At 39.0% G+C, this 20,602-nt stretch overlaps 1 protein-coding gene across 2 annotated transcripts in view; it reads right to left on the bottom strand.

Moving 5' to 3' along the window:
* MYLK4 (myosin light chain kinase family member 4) overlaps positions 1-19,516 on the bottom strand; it is a 60,886-nt gene extending 41,370 nt beyond the window's left edge. For both annotated transcript variants that reach the window (XM_041475337.1, XM_041475340.1), the window contains exon 1: positions 19,288-19,516. Coding sequence is in view for 1 of the 2 variants with exons in the window: in XM_041475340.1 (XP_041331274.1) it covers positions 19,288-19,443 (156 nt within the window). In the remaining variant the exon portion in view is untranslated. The remainder of the gene's footprint in view (positions 1-19,287) is intronic.
* Between the last annotated feature and the right edge of the window lie 1,086 nt (positions 19,517-20,602).

The raw sequence follows: 20,602 nt of genomic DNA, 5'->3' as shown, positions 1-20,602 counted from the left end.
TTTATGGATTTTTGCTTGTTTGTTTCTTTAGAATAACAGTAAACACTACCCACAACTACTATCAGCCCAATTCTGTATCATACACTTACTGCACAAAAACCAGGAATTCACTCGCTCTGTAAGCAAGCCAGGGCACTGGCTATTTATCCAGGCAGACTCTGCTGAAGCAAACATTTTTTTACCAGTATGACTACAACCAGATTTGGAATTCAACAGACTTTACTAGGTAAATCAGCATAAAAAGCTGAATGTAGAATATGCCTTGAATCATCTCTTGAAAATCTAGCATCAGAAAAAGTGAAATAAATGGCACATTCATATTAGGCATGGATGTCAGAATCCAGGACTGTGCAAAAGAAAAAAGAAAAAGCACCACAAGATGCATATAGTAGCAACCAGTGTTTTCAGGAAAGAGGCAATTTGAGCTTATTTTATCTCTAGCGTTGGCTAATTCTGGTGAATGTTGACATTTTAACAGATTTTAACCTGACCCTGGCAAGTTTCCATAGCATTACTTTATGTTTTGGGGATGAAGAATTCAAAGGAAGGTTGTCACCTAAAATTTACCTTCTGATCTATATTAAAAAGCCCTAAAACCCAGGAAGTTAAGTAGTAAAGTCTTTCTCCCCTTTACTCTGTTTGTTTTATATCAATACAAACTGCCCATTCTGCTCAATTTCATGACAGACTGAATGGACATGAGGTAAATAAAGGTCACAGAACTCTTTTTCCTTGTCTTTCTGTCCTGCCCAGGGTGCACATGCTAATACCATTTTTCACTAGTGGATATTTTCAGCAACAGAAATGCCTTTTAGCTATGTCTTCTTTTTTAGCTAATTTCACTCCTAAAGTGTTCATTCCAAAATGAAACATGGCAAGTTCCCAGACTTACAGCTGAACTTTGAAAGCCATCAAGATCATCACCTATTTTTGTCTCCTTTAAACCCCACATATTTCAACTAAATGATCATTCCAGATGCCTGGCCACCTGGCTGCAAAGATTAGCCACATTCAGCCAAAGACATTCAGAAAATTAAGAATATCAACAGCTGTTACAGAGATCCTGCGTGTCACTTCTTCAATTTTGCATTATGTGTTGAGTTCTAAAAGGCTCTCTGGTAGCTGGTAGGATACTGATATACAAAACAAGCTGAGATTCACCAAATATCTTCTAAAAGAAAGCTTTTTCATTTTAATTAGTCAGGTTTTGTTCAGCTTGAAAACTTCCGAAGAAGAATATCAGTCTTGGCCGTATTGTTCAGAGAAAGTTCAAATTAAATTATTTCCAAGAAAAAAAAAAATTAAAAGATGTTTTGTGTGTACTAAATATACACGTATGATCATTTACACAAAATCTTGGGAGAGCATTCTTGCTGCCAAGTGTTTGCCTTTGCTAACAGAAGAGGACTTTCGTGGCAGATGCAGGGAGCTTGAGCAGGATTTACCTTGCAGAAGATTCTTTCACCTTCAAGAACCCACAGTGGCCCTGTCACTGATATCATTGCATCCCTGAACACTGACATTTTTTCTTCCCATGCTTTCACTTTTGTCTGTGACACCCTTCAGGCATTCTAGGGTAAGTAAAGAACCTGTTTAAATGGAGAAGAGTGAGTATCACGAGGAAGGATGCACTAAATAAGAAGAAACAAAAGTTCTGAAAGTCAAGCTGTTGTAAACAGACTTCTGTTTACCATCCAGCAAAGTCCCATAAAAGGTAGTATGCTTCCAGATGCTAAGACAGTCCGTAAGAATTGGGGGAGAAACTCTGAGGCTGTACATTTGCCATTTTTCAATTTCAAGTGCTTTTCTTGGGAAGCAGTGTTCCTTAAGGCAGGCCAGAAATAAAATAACAGCTGTGTCATTCAGAAAAGAAGAGCTAAGGTTTTATTTTATGGTGATGCTGCAGGAAAACTGCTTTCAAAGGTCAGTTTGGACATCTGATGAGCACAGTGACCCAAAGCACACAGAGCTGGATCATAGTGGCCACAACTGAAACACTATTTCCCCACCTTCATGTACAGGTTAAGTAAAATCATGTAAGATTTAAAGTACTTGGCCTTTGGGCCAACTAGCTAAGCAAAACCAGCGCTTCCTTTGGCCAACTGTGGCTTTTCCCAAGACAGAAGTTTCTTTTCACAGAATTTTTATCAACATGTAACATTGGATAAGTCTGCAGTTTGAGTAAATAATAAAGTACACCAGTGTTACAGAAGCTGACTAATTAAACAGAGGATGGCATTACTCATTTATTAATGTTCCTGAATATTAATGTGTTTCAGCCTGTAAATACTGAGGAAATACCGTTTTTTTCTTTTTAGGAAAAAAAATATTTTATTAGTTCTATGCTGCCTGTTGAGCAGCCTCATCTTCCTACCACATTGTATCACTACCACACTTGCAGTCCTACCTCTTAAATCCCTGATTTCATGCAACTATCAGAGTTTAGTCTTTCTTTTTTTCTTCCAGAAAGTTCAATGCAGTCTTTCATTAGACTTTAAAGAGCTCAGTAGTCAGATTATTAAGCTAGAGTCCAAAACGAAAGCCTTGTGTTAACAGAATGGCTTAAGTTAGATCACAAGTGCTGAAGGCCAGATATTTTCTCTCAGTGAGTTCAGAAGAACCAAACCAATGAACTCACTCTGTCTACCGAAGCTCAGCAGTTGTATCACTTCTTTGTCAAAATGCACACATTGTGCTTTCCTGTTGACACCTGCTCCAAATTAAAACTCTGTTACAGTGCACACCTGCAGGCCACCAAAGTGGAGTCTTTAAGCCTTTGCTTGGTCCTTGCTTTGGGATTTAGAATTAGTTTTATGAGGACAATTTTAAGCTACAGACACCAGCACTTAAGTATGAACCATTTAGGAGGGCCCATCTATGCAGGTGGTCAGAACAGGCGCAAGGTAACCTTTGCTGACAGTAGCCATGTTTCAGTGTTTCACCATCTGATGTCATCAGGTGCATCCAGAAGCATTTCTGACTGCTTTTTGAAAAGCCTTTGGGGAGAACCTGTGCTTGCTGTTCATACTTACTTGTATGAACTTCTGAACACTAAAGCCTTCTAGAGTGTTCAGGTGAAAACAACTGTGCTGCTGTGTGAGAGGAGTGGGAACCCTTCAGAAGCTGAAGAAAAGATCATTCTGAACAATTCATGCAGGACGCCAGCCACGTGCACTGGTAAACAGGCCTGGCTTCTTAGTGAAGCATGGTCAGAGCAGTGCTGTCCTAGAAACTTGCACAGCAAAAAGAAAGACAAGTGAGGAGTTTGTACCCTTATTTTTCCCCAATTGCTCCATGTAGTAGGCCCAATCACAATCTGGATTTCTTATGCTATCTGAGAACACAAAAGGGCGTGATCATGTTTAGACAGCATGGTTTTCTTGCACCTGTAACTTCCCAACTTCTGCATAAGAGAGGCTATAGGCTCTCTAAATTTGAATGGTTAAAATACAAAGAAACAGCAATCATAAAAGGTGGGGCTCTTGCTGCATTGCACAACTGACCACAGTGAACATCATATGTTATGCAGGAGTATAATAGTCAATAAACCTCACAAATAGGAAACTCTGGAGGAGTAAAAAACATTATACCTATGAAATACAAGAAAACTAACATTTCCTAGGAACCAGACCTATTACATTTTCTGAAGTGTTTTCAGGCTAATTTGTTACGTATTTTTTGTATTCAAAAAAGGAAACATAATATTGCTTAGAATAGGTTTGTTGTATTTATGTTAATGAAAGATCAGATCTGGATTCCTGAGTGTTTAGTGACTGCTTCTGGGACAGGGAAACACGAGAAGAGCAGTCATGTTATGAAACAAACTCTCCTCTTACCTCAAAGTGACTTTCCTCTCTTCTCCTGACCTATCCTCATCTGCTCCCTGCTTCTATTTACAGAACTCCATTAACATTACACACTCTAATTTGATCACAAGTTTTTGGGTTCCATACAGAAACCCCCTGGCCAATTTCCACGGCCTCTACACCATGGAAGGGCAGACTGAGAGATAAAAATGGTCCTTTCTCATTTCATGCAACTGATGAAAGCCTATATTATAGGCCTTTTTACCTGTTTAACTCTGTAATATTTTTGGGATCACAGATACAAGTAACATCCTCTTTCTCTCTCCTATTTGAAGGGAAATCAGAGATAGATAAAGCCCTATTGATACCCTGTGTGGCTTTCCACTTCTCCTTAGCAGGATAGCCAGCTATTACACCAGTTAAAGCTGAGTATAAACACAAGGAAAATGAAGTTATAGAACCTCTAAACCCCATAGTATAACTCCAGTCAACTAAAAAATGTTTAGCCTAAGGCTAAAGCCTAAATTTTGTACAGTCAAGCCAGAGAAAAAGTGAGCCATGTCTAAGGACAGTTCAACCACAGATTATGATGGAGGATTTCAATGGAAAGAAGTGTGCTCGGTAGTATTGCTCTCCTTCCTGACTAAAGGAGGAGACCTGCTACTGTTTCGAGGACTAGGGGCAGAGAAGACTAATGTCACCTTTTGCCCTCACTACAACAAAGCTGAGGAAAAAGTCTGTCATCATAGAAACTTGAATCATGGCTTTCAGCATTGTTTATGTCTGTCCCTATCCTAGGCAAGAGCCAGCCTTGTAACCTTCCTTCTACTGCATTGTTGTGTTAGGCTCTAATGAGAGAGTACAAAGAAACAGAACAATTTCATTTCATTCTGAGTTCTCATCTCAGAACATCAAATAGTGGGGATTTGATTTTGTGAGAAGATGGAGCAGATGGTATTCTCATTGTGACTTCTATCATGTAACTCATGAATGCTGCTTGGAAAAATGGCATCAGCAGGAATCATGGATTAAATCTTGTCCTAAGGGTAGGAAATATATGAGAACTGATCAGATACCAATTATTTCATCACTCTGCCTACACAACACAGAGCAGTACTGCGAAAGGGATTGTTCTTCTCAAAAGACCTAATTTTCACTCTTTGGAAAGGCAATTTTCACAGGCTGGAAAAGATCCACAGTCTTTGGAAAGGTGAGGCAATTTCACAGAGCAATCTCACTTCACAATTTGGCTATGTTGTTCAGTTTTTATCAGTCTGCTTAGCTGGTTTAATGGTTTCATAAAATACTTCATTCCTCTCCCAGTTGCTCTTTCTTCCCCCACTTTTTTTTTAATAAATACATGGTTTCTAACTAATCTTTATGCCTTAATCTCAGTACTCACTGAAGAGTCATACATCCACCTGTAAGAAGTACCACAGCTCTAGAAAATCATTATTGTTGTGACAAGATGAATAGGGAAAGACTGACTGCCATTTCTCCCAGTGCAAGAGGATACAGACACTCAAAACAAGTACTGCACATCAGTTTCGAATCAGAAATGACAGATTCTCACACTAATTACTTGTGGAGGAGCTTACTGACACAGGATATTGATGGGGTGCTGGAATAAGGGCAGACAAAAAGGAATTGGACAAAATTACGAAGTTGCATTAGGGACAATAGCAAAGATTAACTTCTGGCCATGGTCTGATGTCTGACTGAAGGTCTCCCCAGGTAAGAGTTTCATCTTATGTTCCCCAATTTTAGACATTGCTACTAGTCACCTGCAGCTGGGATGCTAGCCAGCCTCTAACTCAAAAATACTCACATGAAAACCCCTGCTTTATTGCTTGTATGACTTTCTGCCACTAGAACATAGTGCTTGCACCTGGAAACATTTGGAAGCCTTGCCATGACCTCACTCACCTTTCTGCCTCTGGGATTCAATTTTGTGACTGCTGCATTTGTTTTTTACCTAAATTCTTCATCTGACACTATGGAAAATGAACTGTGATTACCCAGAGCGCAAGTCTCTATTCCCTGACCAATTCATATGATCCAACATGAGAATTAAAAATAGTTGTCACTGGAGCTAACCAAAGAATTTTGAAACAAAACACTGGAATGTGTTGGAAAACGATGGCTCATGAAAACTGAAGACTGATCAACACATGATGTGCTAAGTAAAATTAACTCGGGAAGAAGGCAGAGCAATACTTGTAACTCTGCTGGAATGAAGCATGCCTATTTTTCATTTCAGTGCAGTTTTTCTTTTGCAGCCCTCTCTTCAAGGCTGTGAAATTATTACAATGAAATTCAAAACCTTATGAAATGAGCCAGATTATAAATTTCTTTGCAAGCTAATTTCAACCAGCTTGCTTAGTCAAAGGCTTTTTCTGTCTTCTGGAGACCCACTGACTGAACTGAAATGTACTTACTGTGAAATAGAATCAACCAAACTTGACATGAAAAGACAATTTTACATTAATCTGAAGGAAGCTAACTTTGGTTTTAGATGCTGCTAGTCTGTGTTTAACACAGCATACAATGACAGAGCATGAAGCTCTGACAACAGGTAGAAGTGCTGGGATCATCACTGATTTTTTTAATATTTCCTCTTCATTTTCTCCTTTTAACCTGCCTCACTACTTCCTGCTATTTTCCTTAAAGATGGCATTTCTTAACATCAAGTTTCATCCACAGTATCTGCAGAGCACAGCAAAATTCTTCAATTCTTTGGTTCTGCTGTACTTGCTGTTTCGAGTTTACTTTCAGTGGTAAACATGCCACAATGGGGAACATCACCATATATCAAGTAGCTGTAATCAGGCAGATCAGGTTCCAGTAATTTTCCTAATAGAGAGCCAGTGTCAGAGATCAAGCACGAAGGCTCAGATGTCTGCATTGCCACCATCCAGAATCAAGTGTCAGGGATCAGGTCTGTAACTGCCAGGAATAAAGAGTCACTTGTGGTAGAGCAGGGAGCAGATCCCACCCTAGACCTCAGTGGGGAGGCTGTGTCTCCAGAGCTTCACCACTGGGAGTGGAGGACTAATGCAGCAAAGGAAAGGGAGATTAGGTGTTTGTCCTCCGAGGGGAACCCGATGCTTCTTTGCCAAATATTGATTTGTTCATGCAGGTGTGTCTCTGGGCAGGCAGCACCTGCAATTCTGTGTGTGCAGTTAATCTTTGCAGACACTGCTAGTCATGCCTTTGGCTTGCAGCTCAATACTTGCATGTTTTCTTAAAAGAATATACCCTGAATGCATGTAATGACAGGGGAACATCCCAAAGTAGCACAGCAGTGCTCCTGAAGGGAGCTGAAGTGGCACAATTTCTTGACAAGGTCCAATTTCAATCTCAAGGACCTGTCAGTGCCCTCTACTCCTCTTGAACATATTATCAGTATGCCCAGTGCTATAAGACTTAGCCAAAACCATAGTAGAATATGAAGTAAAAAAGAAAAATAGGAAGAAAAAAAACCCACAAGATTTTTAAAAAATTAAAATATTTCATCTCTTTTGTATCTTGTTTCAGGTTCAAATTTTTGAGATCAAGGGAAAATAACAGAGAACTAAAGTCAGTCAGTGCTTACTTGCTTGCATCTCCCTAAGTTGTGTAATACCTTTCTGATTCAGTTTCTCCGTTTTTTTCAAACAGGGATAATAATACAGAAAAGTCATTCAGAGGATTCATAACACATTGAGAGCTTTGAGATTGGAAGGAAGCATCCAGCCATGAAAATGCACAGACTGTTACTCTGAAAGCTCTCCACAGGAGCAACTTTAACTGTCATGGACATAATTAGAGCTGGAGTGGAGTGGATAAGCATCACGCCAGCAGAAAGGCAGAGAGCAGAAACAATAATTATGCCTCTTTTGAGTAATGATAGTTAAAGTAAGCAACCTCTTTTAACCTTTCCACTTCCTGAAGAAGTGCTCATATGATTGCCTACTACTGTGGACACAAAGCAATAAGTAAGAGATTAAGAGATGCAATTCTTTGAAATTTCAAGACACGATTCTAACTTGAATATCAAGGACCAGTCAGCTATCTGCTCCTCTCAAACACATCATCACTGTGTTCATGTTGCTGTTTAGAAACACTTTGTGCAAACCTGCTGAATCTTGTAACCTGGGTGTTTGGAGATGACAGAACTACCACTGGCAGCATGCTCCCTGCCTCTCACTAACACCATTCACAGCAACCCTTAGGCTCTCAAAGTATGCAGAAACATTATAAGAATCATGGACTTAATCTATGTGTTAATACTAAATATGTGAAGGTTAAGTAGGGAGATCCTAGTAAGTTCTAAATCCACATAATTTCAGTGCACTAGCACACGTTCACCTGCTTGAGCACACTAATCCAAATCAAGGAAAAAATTCACTGGGCAGGGGCACTGTGGGAGCATGCAAGAAACAATTTACATGAACCTTGAATACCCTACTCCACTGCAAGGTACGGTAATTTACATGTCCCAGACAGAGACTTAGAGTTGTGCTTTAATATGAATAAACTATGCAATTTGTTCCTTGGGGTTTCAGAACTCATTAGAAATTGCAGAGACAGAGTTAAACCTGGTAGCAAAGTAAAAGTTTCAGATGTTTCATTAGTTCTGCAGTCCCTCTCAGGGCACCGTAAGTTAGTCTGCCTAGGTTCAGGACAGACTATTTGAGTACAATTCTTTTAAAATTTAGTTTGGTTTTTTAATATACTTAGCAAAAGAATCTGGGGCAACAATGTACAAAGAAGAAAGACAGGTAGAATGAAAAATAAAAGGAAAAATTAATCTATTCCCTCTTTCCTCTCTCCCCACCTCATCTCCCCAAACTAAGGGTAAATATAATTGTCATTTGAAACAGGAAACCCTGCAAATGTCTTTACATTGCAAAGAGCTTCAGTGGCTTGCATCCCAGCTTTCCTTCATCCAAAGTGGGATAGATAAAAGTTTCTAAGGAAGGCATCAGAAATTCTGTTTAGAGTGATATCGTTCATTCCTTATCTGGAAGCACAAACCTTATTTCTGCCCTGCTTCATCTTGAGCTGGGAAATAATGTTGGTGCATGCGAGCAGCTTTACCTTTTTTTCTTAAGCTAATAAACAAAGCCACAGATCTGTAGATTTTAAAATAGGATGGGCAGCTTATAATGGTGTATTCTAATTAGTTTGCATTAGTTCCTAAAGATTATCTTGTGACTCTCAAGAATCACTCAGAAAACAATTAATTGTCAAGATGCCTACTGCTGCTGAACCAAAAAAGGAAACACCATTGTCCTCAGGAAGCACTTCTGGAAAGTACTGGCACAAGTAGGTTCATGGAGAATATCCAAAACTATGGTTTGAAGCTATGACACATTTTCATAGTGCTTGGTATTAAGTCCTTGGCATATGAGCCATCTGTAAATCCCATCTATTATTAGCAGGGATAAAGAAATATGACTGGAGCCATTTAAGGAACAGAAACAATTGAGGAGAGGTGGACTCGTTATAGTTAACATTCATAGCACTGAACACCACAATTAGAAAGTCTCATAAGCCCACAGGACTCATCACCATCTGCAGGTACTTCAGTTCCCAATTTGCTTTGATGTAAATGACTTATAAGCCAGAAGAGCAGAGCCAGCTACAGCCATTGCACCACCACATTTCATGTCATAGGTCTGAACCTTTGTCACTACAACACCTGCTGTTCTGCTGACAACTACTGTCTTCTTACTTTTCAAGCTGCTGTGACACCATCAGCATCTCTTCAGCAGTCCATGGTCTCTCAGAAAGGCATGAAACCTGATGTCTGTGTTCCACTGCCCAGAGAATACCACTGAAACCTTACAGGGAGAGCAGCACATGCTGGCCACAGCAGAACTGTCCATGATGATGTCTATCACCAATTCTTCACCTCAACTCCAGTCTGAGCCTTGCTTTTTTGCTGGCCTGGACAATGAGATGAATGGACTATTTTTATACATGTTTACTCCACAGTTATGAGAAATGTGCACTCCATTCTAGGCATTTACAGGGTTCAGGAGGAGCAGCCTACAGGGAGATTCCCAGGAAGCTAGAAAGCACCTTGCCAGCATGACACCCAGCCTCCCTCCCTACAGGATTTGAATATTCCCATGTACAAGCATAGCTGCCCTCTTGCAGCCCAGAGTAAGGAGTGCAGAAATGTGGTCAACACACCCTTTTCTTTTACAATGACAACAGGATCTTTCACTGTCAGCCAGTGGGGTTGTGGAAAAGGTACAGCTAACCTCTGTAGAGGAAATACAACAGCACCCAACTGATCTGTTTGGGAAGGATTTAGAAAAGATCCAGCTCAAGCACAGTTTGTTGTAGAATATTTTGTGTTCTTTCAGTGAGCTGCTCTGCTGTGTTGTTTAATTGTTCAGTTTGTTTTCCAAATTCTAGCCTATCTGAAGGAAGACAAGGAACTCCAACAACTCAAATATCATCTCAGAGGTCCTAAGGAAGTCCATGAGAATGAAAGACCCATAATAATCAGCAAAACTTAGTTCAGAAAATCAGTAAACAAGACTTCTGCAAATTCTGAAATCTGACCTTCATGCCTGTTTGGGTTTTATTCTGTTTATCTAGATATTCCCAGGAAAAAGCAACACCCAGTATAACCATATTGGCAACTCAGAATATGTCCACTCAAGTAATGCACATGTGGATTTACATTCACTGCAGCTGTCTTAGGCCTGCTGATTTCTGATCTCTTGCATGTCTAGCACAGAGCACATTTACTTGGTATATGAAGTGCAAAAGAATGGAAATCATCTGGGAAAGGCAAGTGATTCCATATTAACCCCCAAAAATTTCCTCCCCACCCCTGTAAAACCACAAATTACCTGACATCTTGACTGCTCTTTGTAGAATTCAGCTCCATTTTCATTCCTGAAGATAGCTGTCTATTTTCTACAGGGAAAGGTCAGTAATGCTGAGAAGTGGAAGTAAAGAATTCAGGTTATTCTGTGCTGCCCATAATACAGAAGCTAGTGTAGGCAAAGACAAATATTCCTCTATTAAAATTGCTATGAGGGACTCTAAAGTCCCTTGAAGAATACAGAAATATTTTCCCTTCACTCTCAATGGCACATTCCAGCATCATCAATTCCAAAAATCTACTCTTTCATGTTATTTGTGGGGTCTAGGCTACCCAGATTGCTAAACCTTTGCAGAATCAATTCAGCACAGACCACTGAAAAACCACCTTACGCAAAATGGAAAAAGTCCTCAATGAACAACATACATAAATATATGGAAAATACGGAAAGAAAGATGTAGAAGAAGCTTTAAAGAAATTACGTGCATTGAGAAGACTATGAAAGAATCATGAATTCTGAAGGAAAGAAGAACAGAACTGATCTCATGCCTTTATACCAGGAAACACCTAATCAAACAAAGCTTCATAGCTCATATACAATATGGCTCCAGTAGGACTGTTGTCAATTACTGTCAACCCAAAAAGTAAAAATTATTCTGAAACAAGAAAGAGCAGAAAGCAGAAAAATCTTTTTTTTAAAAGCAACAACAGAAACAAAGCACAAAACATGATAAATCAGAATGTATTATGCTGTATAGAAGCTGCATCACCTAAACCCTCTGAAGAACAATTTTCAAACAAAATTGGGCATTAGCTCTGTTCTTCCAGAAGAGGGTTTTCACCACTGGAGGTCACTGTGAACTGTAGTTGCTCTTTATCAGCCTCTCAAAAGAAAAGAAAAAAAATATTGCAGGCAAGTTATCTAGAATGCAGGACCTGAGGTGAAAGAGAAATGAAATATCACTTGTAGAGTATTTGAAAAACACCCATAGCTAATTGGTGAAGACTTGTCTTTGCGGGAGACAAACTTAATCTTATTTCAACTCATTCCAAGCAGAGCAACTGGCAGACTGCTGAGAGTTTAAACCTGTGCCTGCCTATACACAAGAGCCTCATTTTGAATGTCAGCTTTCCTCTCCTACTGCTCTTGCAGACACTCCCTGAACACCGACAAGCTAACAACAGCTATGGGCACACAATAGGAGACCTATTACTGCAACTCATGAAAATCCCAGAGGTTTTTTTAGAAAACAAGGGTATATTACCTGCATTAGGATTAGGACCTGTTAAAAAAAGACAAAGGTTTGGCAAGAGTTCCTAAAAAAAAAAAAATCTTCTCAGTCTGAAGGTTTACATCCTATGGAATCCATAAATCACAGCTCATCTGAATGTAATTTTCTTTTCTCATTTTATTGCATTCAGAGAACCATTACTGGGAACAATCTTCCAAACATTTTCTAGCCCACCACATTCAATCAGATAGCAAAGCATACATACTATATTCATTGCTGATTTAAAAATGATGCTCAGACAGTGGAGGGATGTTTGTCTGAATTCCGTCTCCCATACTGTAGGAGTCCTACTGATATGAATATCAGAATGAACAGCCAAAGCTCACAAAACAGTGGTGGTGGGTCACTTTTGGGGGAAATAAGTATGAAAGATAAATGAGCTCAGCTAATTCCCAATGTATTACAAAAAATTAGCAGATTCATAAAACAAAAGAAGAATTTACATTTCAAGTACACATCTGAAACTCCCACTTGACCACAATTTTGACAATGAATCAGTGACAGCTGGGCAAGTTTTATCTGAAATACACCATTTTATACACTGAAGTCAGGTTTTTTGATATGGAAGGGGAACCATGCCAATGGAGATTTCTGTATTTTCTGGTCAGTGAAACACAGCAAACCTTGGCCTGTGTCAACCAGAATAATACCAAAGGAGTTTGGCCTTGTTTGACTCAAAATGAGAACTTCTGTAAAAGACAAGTAATATAAGTGTCCGAGAAATTGAAAATAAATTGAAAAGGGACCAGCTTTTCTTCACTCCTCTGATTTATCTTTTACTTTTCTCTTTATTCTTATACACTTTAACCTATTTCAAGGAATCAGCAACTAAAGGCTTATCAACACAATCCATGGTACAGCAAAATCCTAACAATGACCAAACCCTGCAGAATGAAGACTGAAAAATTCCTCTGATATGATTAATGCATCACCCTTGTCAAGCACAGGCTAGCTACAAAAACAAGTTCACTAAACAATAATGTTACTGCTTTGTTGTGCTGTTGTTCTTTCATTTACCTTTACATAGAATATGAGCTCCTTGAAAATGCAACTTTTCACTGGATGTATGCCCAGACAACCTCAATGTACAGGAATACATGATGCCCAACAACCCTGATTTAACAAAGCATTTCAGCACGTGCTTAACTTCAAGTATGTGAAGAGACTCACTGTAAATAATGTGTAATCTGAGACCACCCACTTGGTGAAGCATCTCTGGCTATGTCCTTTAGCATGTCATTTTGGCTTACTGGAAGGTAGAAAATCCCATCTTTCCTCTGGAACAAACAGTACTTGCTTATTTGCAATTATAATTGACAAACAGAGAGCAGGATGTTAAATGTCTTACGTAGTTCAGAAAACTATGCTTTAATTTCAGTTAGTTCTTTCTAATACTGGAGGAATCTTTTAAGCTACATGGAGTACCACAGAGACCAAACAAAGCATGCTTTTAAAAGTTGAGGGAAAAAAACCAAGGACAGATACTGAACAATGGATAAACAGATGCTCCAAAGCAATGATTTTTGCTGGTTTTTTTTTTTTTTTTTTTCAGAAAACATTTTTTTGGCATAAACTTCAGTGCTTCCTTTGACAAATTAATTCTCATTCCAAATTCATGCTGATAAAAGTTGTTTGTAACACTACAGAATCACATTTTTCTTCTTCTTGACTTCCCTGGCATTGACAGGTCTGTATAAATTATTATGATTTCCAAGGTAAAAGATAAAATGCAGTTTCTAAAGTCAAATGTTATTAAAAGGTAATGCCATGGGGTGGTTATTTTTAAGAGTCTATTTTTTTCTTTGGTGTCTGCTGAACATCTTGGAAAATTCATAGCTCCAGACACTGCATGCATTAAGAGTATGATTCCAGATGCAGGATGATCCTGGGAACTATAGGAGGATTGGCAAGCATGGAAATAGAGCTTAAATCATTATTACCAGCCCATATTCCTTCAATTATGCATTCCACTGATTTTGGGACTCAGAGACAGCTAAGAAACCAATACTCTACTGCAGTCACATGATGCTGAAATGGAGATGACTGAATAATTCCTGGGGGAAAAAAAGTATCTCCCACATACTTGGCAAATGTTAGCTGATAACATGAAAGCTTTCATACAATGTGTCTCAGAGAATACAGCTCCAGATATAAGAAACAAGTGTGATAAACAAGACATTTCTTTTATTGCCAGGAGGTCCCACTGCAGTAGCAGCATGACTTGGGACCCAGTCTGGAAGTCAGAAAGTCTGACTTTCAGCCCTGCTTCTGTAACAGATCTCTTGGGTGACCTTGGATACTTATTTCCATCCTTCTAAGCCCCTGCTTCTCCACTCAGTTTCATAACAGCTTGTCTACTTAGACTGTCATGTCTCTGATGTGGCAACTGTCACTCGCAGTGTCCATAAATAATCTCTGATACATTTAAACTTTGTGTTGTCTGGGGATGTAAGGAGAAATTCTCACCCTGAGCTGGCTTCTGAAATATCTAACCATCCATTAAGTTACTGCTAACAAAGCAGGGGGACCTTGTAAAGCACAGTGTGAGCCAGGAACAGTGCATTGCACAAGCTTTCTTTACAAGTCCCATGCTGGCTCTCACATACTTTGAATCAATCTGCTGGCGGACAGTGGCAGCTAGAATTCCAAGCTGAAGATTTTCATGCCTATTCTCTGTAGTAACTGCCTGCCTGATGAAAAAAACATAGTGCAATTTTTATGCAGCATAAGTGCACAAGATGTTCTCCTTAATTAAGAAAAGTGGTGCAAATACTGTGTTTAACAAGCTCAATAACTAACGATGGCAGGAAAGGCAGTAGTTGCATGTGGAATCAGTAAAAGGAAGAGAAAACACTTTCAAAAACCTGCCCAATTTAAGTTTTTGGATAAATTCATGCCTTTCCACTATTTTCTCTATTTTAACAGACAGTGAATTATTCTACAACTAAAAATGAAGTGCACACACAAGGGACATTAAAGACACAGATCTTGGATGTAGTGCTGGAAAGATGCGTTTTAGGGGCTAGAATATTTTCTTTAAAAAAAGGACAGCTTAAAGGATTAGAAGTGACTAAACCAGAAAAAATAAATGAATCATTTTAGTCAATTTGTCCTATTCATTTGTCCTAATCTTCTGAATTTTGCTCATTCTTCCATTTTAGTAATGCCATACAAAGTTATGTTTAGACCCCCAAGCTCCTTAAAAGTTCTCACCATGGAGTTACATTTCTGTATTGTACATTTCTATTCTTATACAAGAGGTTTCTTATGAAACCATTATAAAACCCAGCTAAGATATGAGTAGGAAGAAATAGATAGTAGGTATAAATAGGAGAATGTAGAATTCCTCTATTATGATCTAAAACATGCAGGACCAAGAGGCTTTAGGCAATTGCTCCAGATTCAGAATTACCAAACATGGGTCTACTACGAGTTTCAGAAAGACAGTAGAACATGTTTGATTTGATAAAAGCAGTAATTCCTTTAGTGAACATGTCCTTTAAAATGTAATGATGATAATAAGGGCTATGGCAGCATCAAAGGTCAAGAGAAAATCACCCCACACCTTGCTGTCTCCCTGCAAAATAGTCAAGTTTAAAGGCTGAGATTTTCTCTATCATCTTCAACTACCATCCCTATTTAAGATATGAGGTAAACTAGACAGAGTCATATCTAGGTGGGATCATAACTGAAATTAAACCTATCTGCACACATATCTGCTCTATCACTCTTTAGTCCAGGCATGATGTTAGGGAGATCTCACATACTAGTATGTCTGCTTAGTTAGCCTTGAAGACAGGAAACGATGGAAAAATACTCTCTTTTTATCGTCAATAACAAAACAATTTACGTGTATTATAACCACATCCCATTCATTTTCTTCAGCATGAAGTCATATTATAAAGCCTCACTTTAATTTCTCTCAAGAATTCAATTTGTAAATGGCAAATAAGCACTTAAAAGTACCTGCACTACATTAGTACTTAAAAAAATCCTCCCTTACATACTGTACAATGCATGTTTTCAATATAAGCAGTTCAGCAATTTCTTTAACTCGGGAGAGTTAGAAATAAAACATTTTCAGCAAACACAGAAGGACCAAACACCAGGAATTACATCAGGTTGTCCATATAAGTGGGAAAATAAATATACTGAACCCCTTAAAATGTTCCTTAAGTGTGAGGTTTCTGTTCAAGGTAACAGAAATGTGCCTCTCCCATGCAAGGGCCCTTGTTTGGAATTCTCATGCCACACTCAGTGCTGGAAAGTCACTTTTACTACACCGTGACTTCTGCTAAATGTGTCCACAAGACATTGCACAAGGATGCCAGAAGAGAAAGGTCGCAGGGACAGTCTGAATGTCTCTCCCCGGACCTCTGTGTATATTACAAATTGCTTGGGTAGGTAATCTGTAACAAGATACCTCTGAATGATTGTGGCCAAAAGAATTCTTTGCTAAGCTGTGCACCCAGGGTCAAAAAGAAGGTTTTAGGGGAAGATAGACAAGATGAAACATACACAGAAATAAATATATATGCCTTCGCTGTACTGAAACTGATCTGATTTTCAGAAGTTTTAACACTCATGTATTCCAAAGGTTACAATAAGACTTTAATCATGGTATTCATAGGATCTAAATAAAAATCAAGCAGAATTAACAGGGAGAGGGTGAAGTGAATTGTACATAAATGAACACCAGAAAAATAAAGATATCTATAAGATGCCATAGATTTTTGACATTTTAGATCCTGGACCAAACGGTGTGTAGGAGCTTTGCAAAGTAATCAGCACTCACAAAATGGCTGGGATCCAGCAGGCTGCGGGTTCAGAGGCATGCCTCCCCTCAGATCTCAGCATATAGCCACGTAAAGAGGACACTGGACACTAGACAGAGAGTCAGCAATTTCATTTCCACATTGCAGATGTCTCTGCACAGATGTCACTGACTGAGAGCATGACCTTAGCACAGTCTTCATCCATGTCTGTACCTGTTTCTCATTTCATTTCTCCCTTACCCAGCTGTTCAGACAATAAATTCTGTGGAGTGGATCCGACCTGTACTAAGCCTCACATAGTCCCAGTTAGGGACTCTGCTTGCTCATGATAACACACTTTGGCAATTATTACCAAAGGCCCTTCACAACCTGCTGAACAAACACAGGGTCACCAACAGTCCCGCTACCTCCCACTGGCAGTAGTGTTCTGCTCTAGTATCACACACAGAAAAAAATATTAATTTGCTGCTAGTTACTTGTTATAACTCCAAACCCTTTTTCTCAATTAGCACTTCTTTGGGGAATGAATTTGGGGAAGGAGTGTCATGACTGTTCCCTTAAAGTCTCTTAGGAAGCCAAATTCATATTTTCACCAGAACCACAGAAACATGAGCAAGACTCATAAAGTTCTCTCAATCCATTTTGCCTCATTTTGGGAGTTCAAGGAAGAACCATTCTCAAATATGAATGCTGGTAACCAGCCTTTTTCATCACAGCAGCCCAAACCCCCACAGGTCTGAGGGCCATGGGACACATATCAGTGTGCACAGGGACAAGGGAGCTCGAGGAACTGCTTTCTTGCAGTTGACAACAATGCTTCTCTAGAAAGGAAGAGGGAAGGATGAGTCTGGAATGGACATGCCATGGGGTCCTGAGATGACAACACAACAATCTTGGTTTCAGGCAGCTGTTGCCTCATTTCCTCCCAAAGCTAAGGACTCCAATTACCCAGGAATCCCTGCACGAGCACAGCCCTACCGCCAGTTCCTGGAAAGGACACTTGCCCTGCCCTTGAAATACTTGTGAGTTCATGAACCTTTCTGTGTATGAGGATTTAGGAGACAGCCTGGGAAATTTGCACTTCGTGAAGGACCTTTTATCTCAAAAGAACAAATGTAACATATGCAGAGCAATTTTAAAAAAAGGGGGGGAAAGTCTGACAGATATTACCACTCTGAATTTCAAAAGTGGGTTAATAATGTGCAAGAAAACTGGCAAAGAGCTCTGACTTATGCCAAATTCAGGAAAAAATACTTCAGTGCTAATAAGGACTAGAAAACACTCTCTGGTAGTCTTAATACAGGGTATTTTAAAACCTGTTTTCTTCACAGTATAATGCATACAATTCTCTTGCTACCAAATACCATGTATTATGTTGGCCTTAAGTCTTAAAAACTTAAAAATAGATTGACCATAGTAAAACAGTAGAAGTATAATACAAATGGAAAGAAATTAACAAGAATGACATTGGAATGAAATTAATTTCTTTTTAATTTCAAATTACAATTCACTCAAGAGAAAATGCAAAAAGAGCTAGGCATAAAGAAAAGAGTGGATCCTTTTCAAGCTCAGGTGTGAGTGCAGGAAGTTTCAGACAAAATGCAAACTATGATCAACAGATTTGATTTTTTTATTTGCCAGGTGATTTCTTTGTGAATCTTATTAATCTTGTGTGCTGATATGTGTAGCAATATTTCAATTATTCTCCTTATCACTATCATGTGAGGTCCTTACACTATGTGTGAAAAATTCTGCTATAAATTCACACAATAGGTCATGACTCTTTTAGCTGATAACACTAGAAGAATATACAAGTGTAAGGTTGCAGACTTTTCAGACCTCAAACCTCTGTCATGAAAACACTTTTGAGATTCTGCAAATGGCTCTCTTTAAAGAAAGAAAAATGCCATTTTTAGCAAACTAATTAAAATCCTGAGCATTTTGGCAATCTACATCCTTGGAAATACTTTAGGAAAAAAGCATCTTCCTTTTTGCCTTTCTAAAGTCATCTATTCCTTTTGTTTAAGTAATGTTTCCTGTTAGGAATTCTAAAAATTCTCGAGCTACCACATGATGGGTAATCCCTGCATTACTTTCTGGGAAATCACAGCAAACATGCATATTATCTTTGCAACGTGATGTAATAATAAGTGATGCTAATTCTTTGGGCAGATAATGCTACATTCACTTGGCAACAACAGGAAAATACGGGGCTTACTAGGGATCTCTGAGTCCCGCAGCAAGAAGGGCTGGAAACCTTGCTCCCACCATGGCCACGGTAACCTTGAGGCACTCCCTTGTACTGCACCCAGTAGAGGTCACTAGAGGATGTTTTAATGGCAAGACAAAGCCCTCCGAATGCAAGGGAAGAGATGCACCTTCCTGAAAAGCACATCATCTGCCTAGGATTTACTGCCGGCCAGACCTACATTCTGCCAGTATGAAAGAGAGAAATAAATGCCGCTCCAGGAAAAAACAGATAGGTTTAACTGGTTACATCCGAACACAAGCAGCATTCATCCAGTTAAACAATACTGAGAGTGAGCAGTGAAATGTATCTAATTTATTAAAAGTATATCTACTACCTGTGCATTTCCAGGTGCAGGGATCCCTTTCTTTCTTCCACAGCTTAACACAGTCCACAAGGTGTGCCAGAGATATGAAGCCAAAAGGCAGAAATTACCTACAATCCAGGCAGCATTTCTTTGCAGGATTAGATCCATCCCTTTAATTTTAATCATCTGTTTAACTTGGTTCTCCTGCTCTAGCAGATGCAATTTGGTAGGCACCCTCAAAACCCTCCCCAGCTCTGTAAGTACCACCTAGCCAGACAAGGTTCGGACACGCCGCAGGATCCCATCTCACACTTCAACACATTCCCTGAACCTATAAGGAAAAGAAGTGATAGATCACTGACAAGCATGAAACAGGTGCAGGGATCTACACGGGATGTGTATTGCGCGCACTTGAAGGCAATTACTCTGACATTCCAGAACTTCTCCAATGAAAGCAAACTCTTAGCACAATCCATTTGCAGTTAACATTTCAGGCAATTGAGAACCTTTTTTTTTTCCATTTTAATAGGCCAGAAATGGAAAAAAAATTCAAGGCAATATCCTCACATGTCAGGGTACATGTGCATAGAAAGGTCAGTTTGAAATGCCGCAGTTTTACTGTCTTCAGTGCCTTCTGTTCCTGTGCTTGCAGTGTATCTCCATTGCTCCGTATCCAAACCAACACCGTGCAGAAAGGGAGTCCTAGCTGTCTGCCCTTTCATATCCAGCATTTGCCCACCTGGAGACCATCAATTCCTTGATCTGAAGTATGAAAAGTGCCAAATTATTTCAACAACGTGGATGTGAAACACTCAATATTATCACAAAAAATATCTTCTTTCCCCTAAAATTCCCAGAAGCGGATATACTACTTTAGTTGAATTTTCCCTAGCAATTCAAAGTGATGAAAATTCTGCATGGAAAATATTTGCTTGAGCAGACTAAACCCAGGAAATTTCTAAACAACCAAAAACAAGGTATTAAAACTGGAAATGGTAAGTAGCTTTAAATAAAAAAATAAAAAAAAGTACTACTAGCCCCATTGTAAGCCCAGAGAGATTTATTTCTAGAGATTAAAAAATGAAAATCTGCCAAACAAAGCATGTTGTGGTTTATTGTCTAATAAATAAGGATATAAGGATACATGTAAGGATTGTGGAGAACCATTGCATAAGGTCTCAGGTCTGTACTTATGGAAGGAATCCTTATGCATAAGGATTATACTTATTCCATGCAACTGCTGTCCATAATTACAGTGCACTAAGAGACATTGAAGAAGTAAGAAGAAACGGTGTCATTTCTTCTCTGCTTGGGTATTTAACTATCAGAGGTGAATAAGCAAAAA

The sequence above is a fragment of the Pyrgilauda ruficollis genome, unplaced genomic scaffold, assembly GCF_017590135.1.
Source record: "Pyrgilauda ruficollis isolate IOZ18807 unplaced genomic scaffold, ASM1759013v1 scaffold35, whole genome shotgun sequence".
In the NCBI taxonomy this organism is placed as follows: Eukaryota; Metazoa; Chordata; class Aves; order Passeriformes; family Passeridae; genus Pyrgilauda; species Pyrgilauda ruficollis.
Note: the sequence above shows the minus strand (reverse complement) of the source record. Positions and strands in the feature narration are given on the sequence as shown.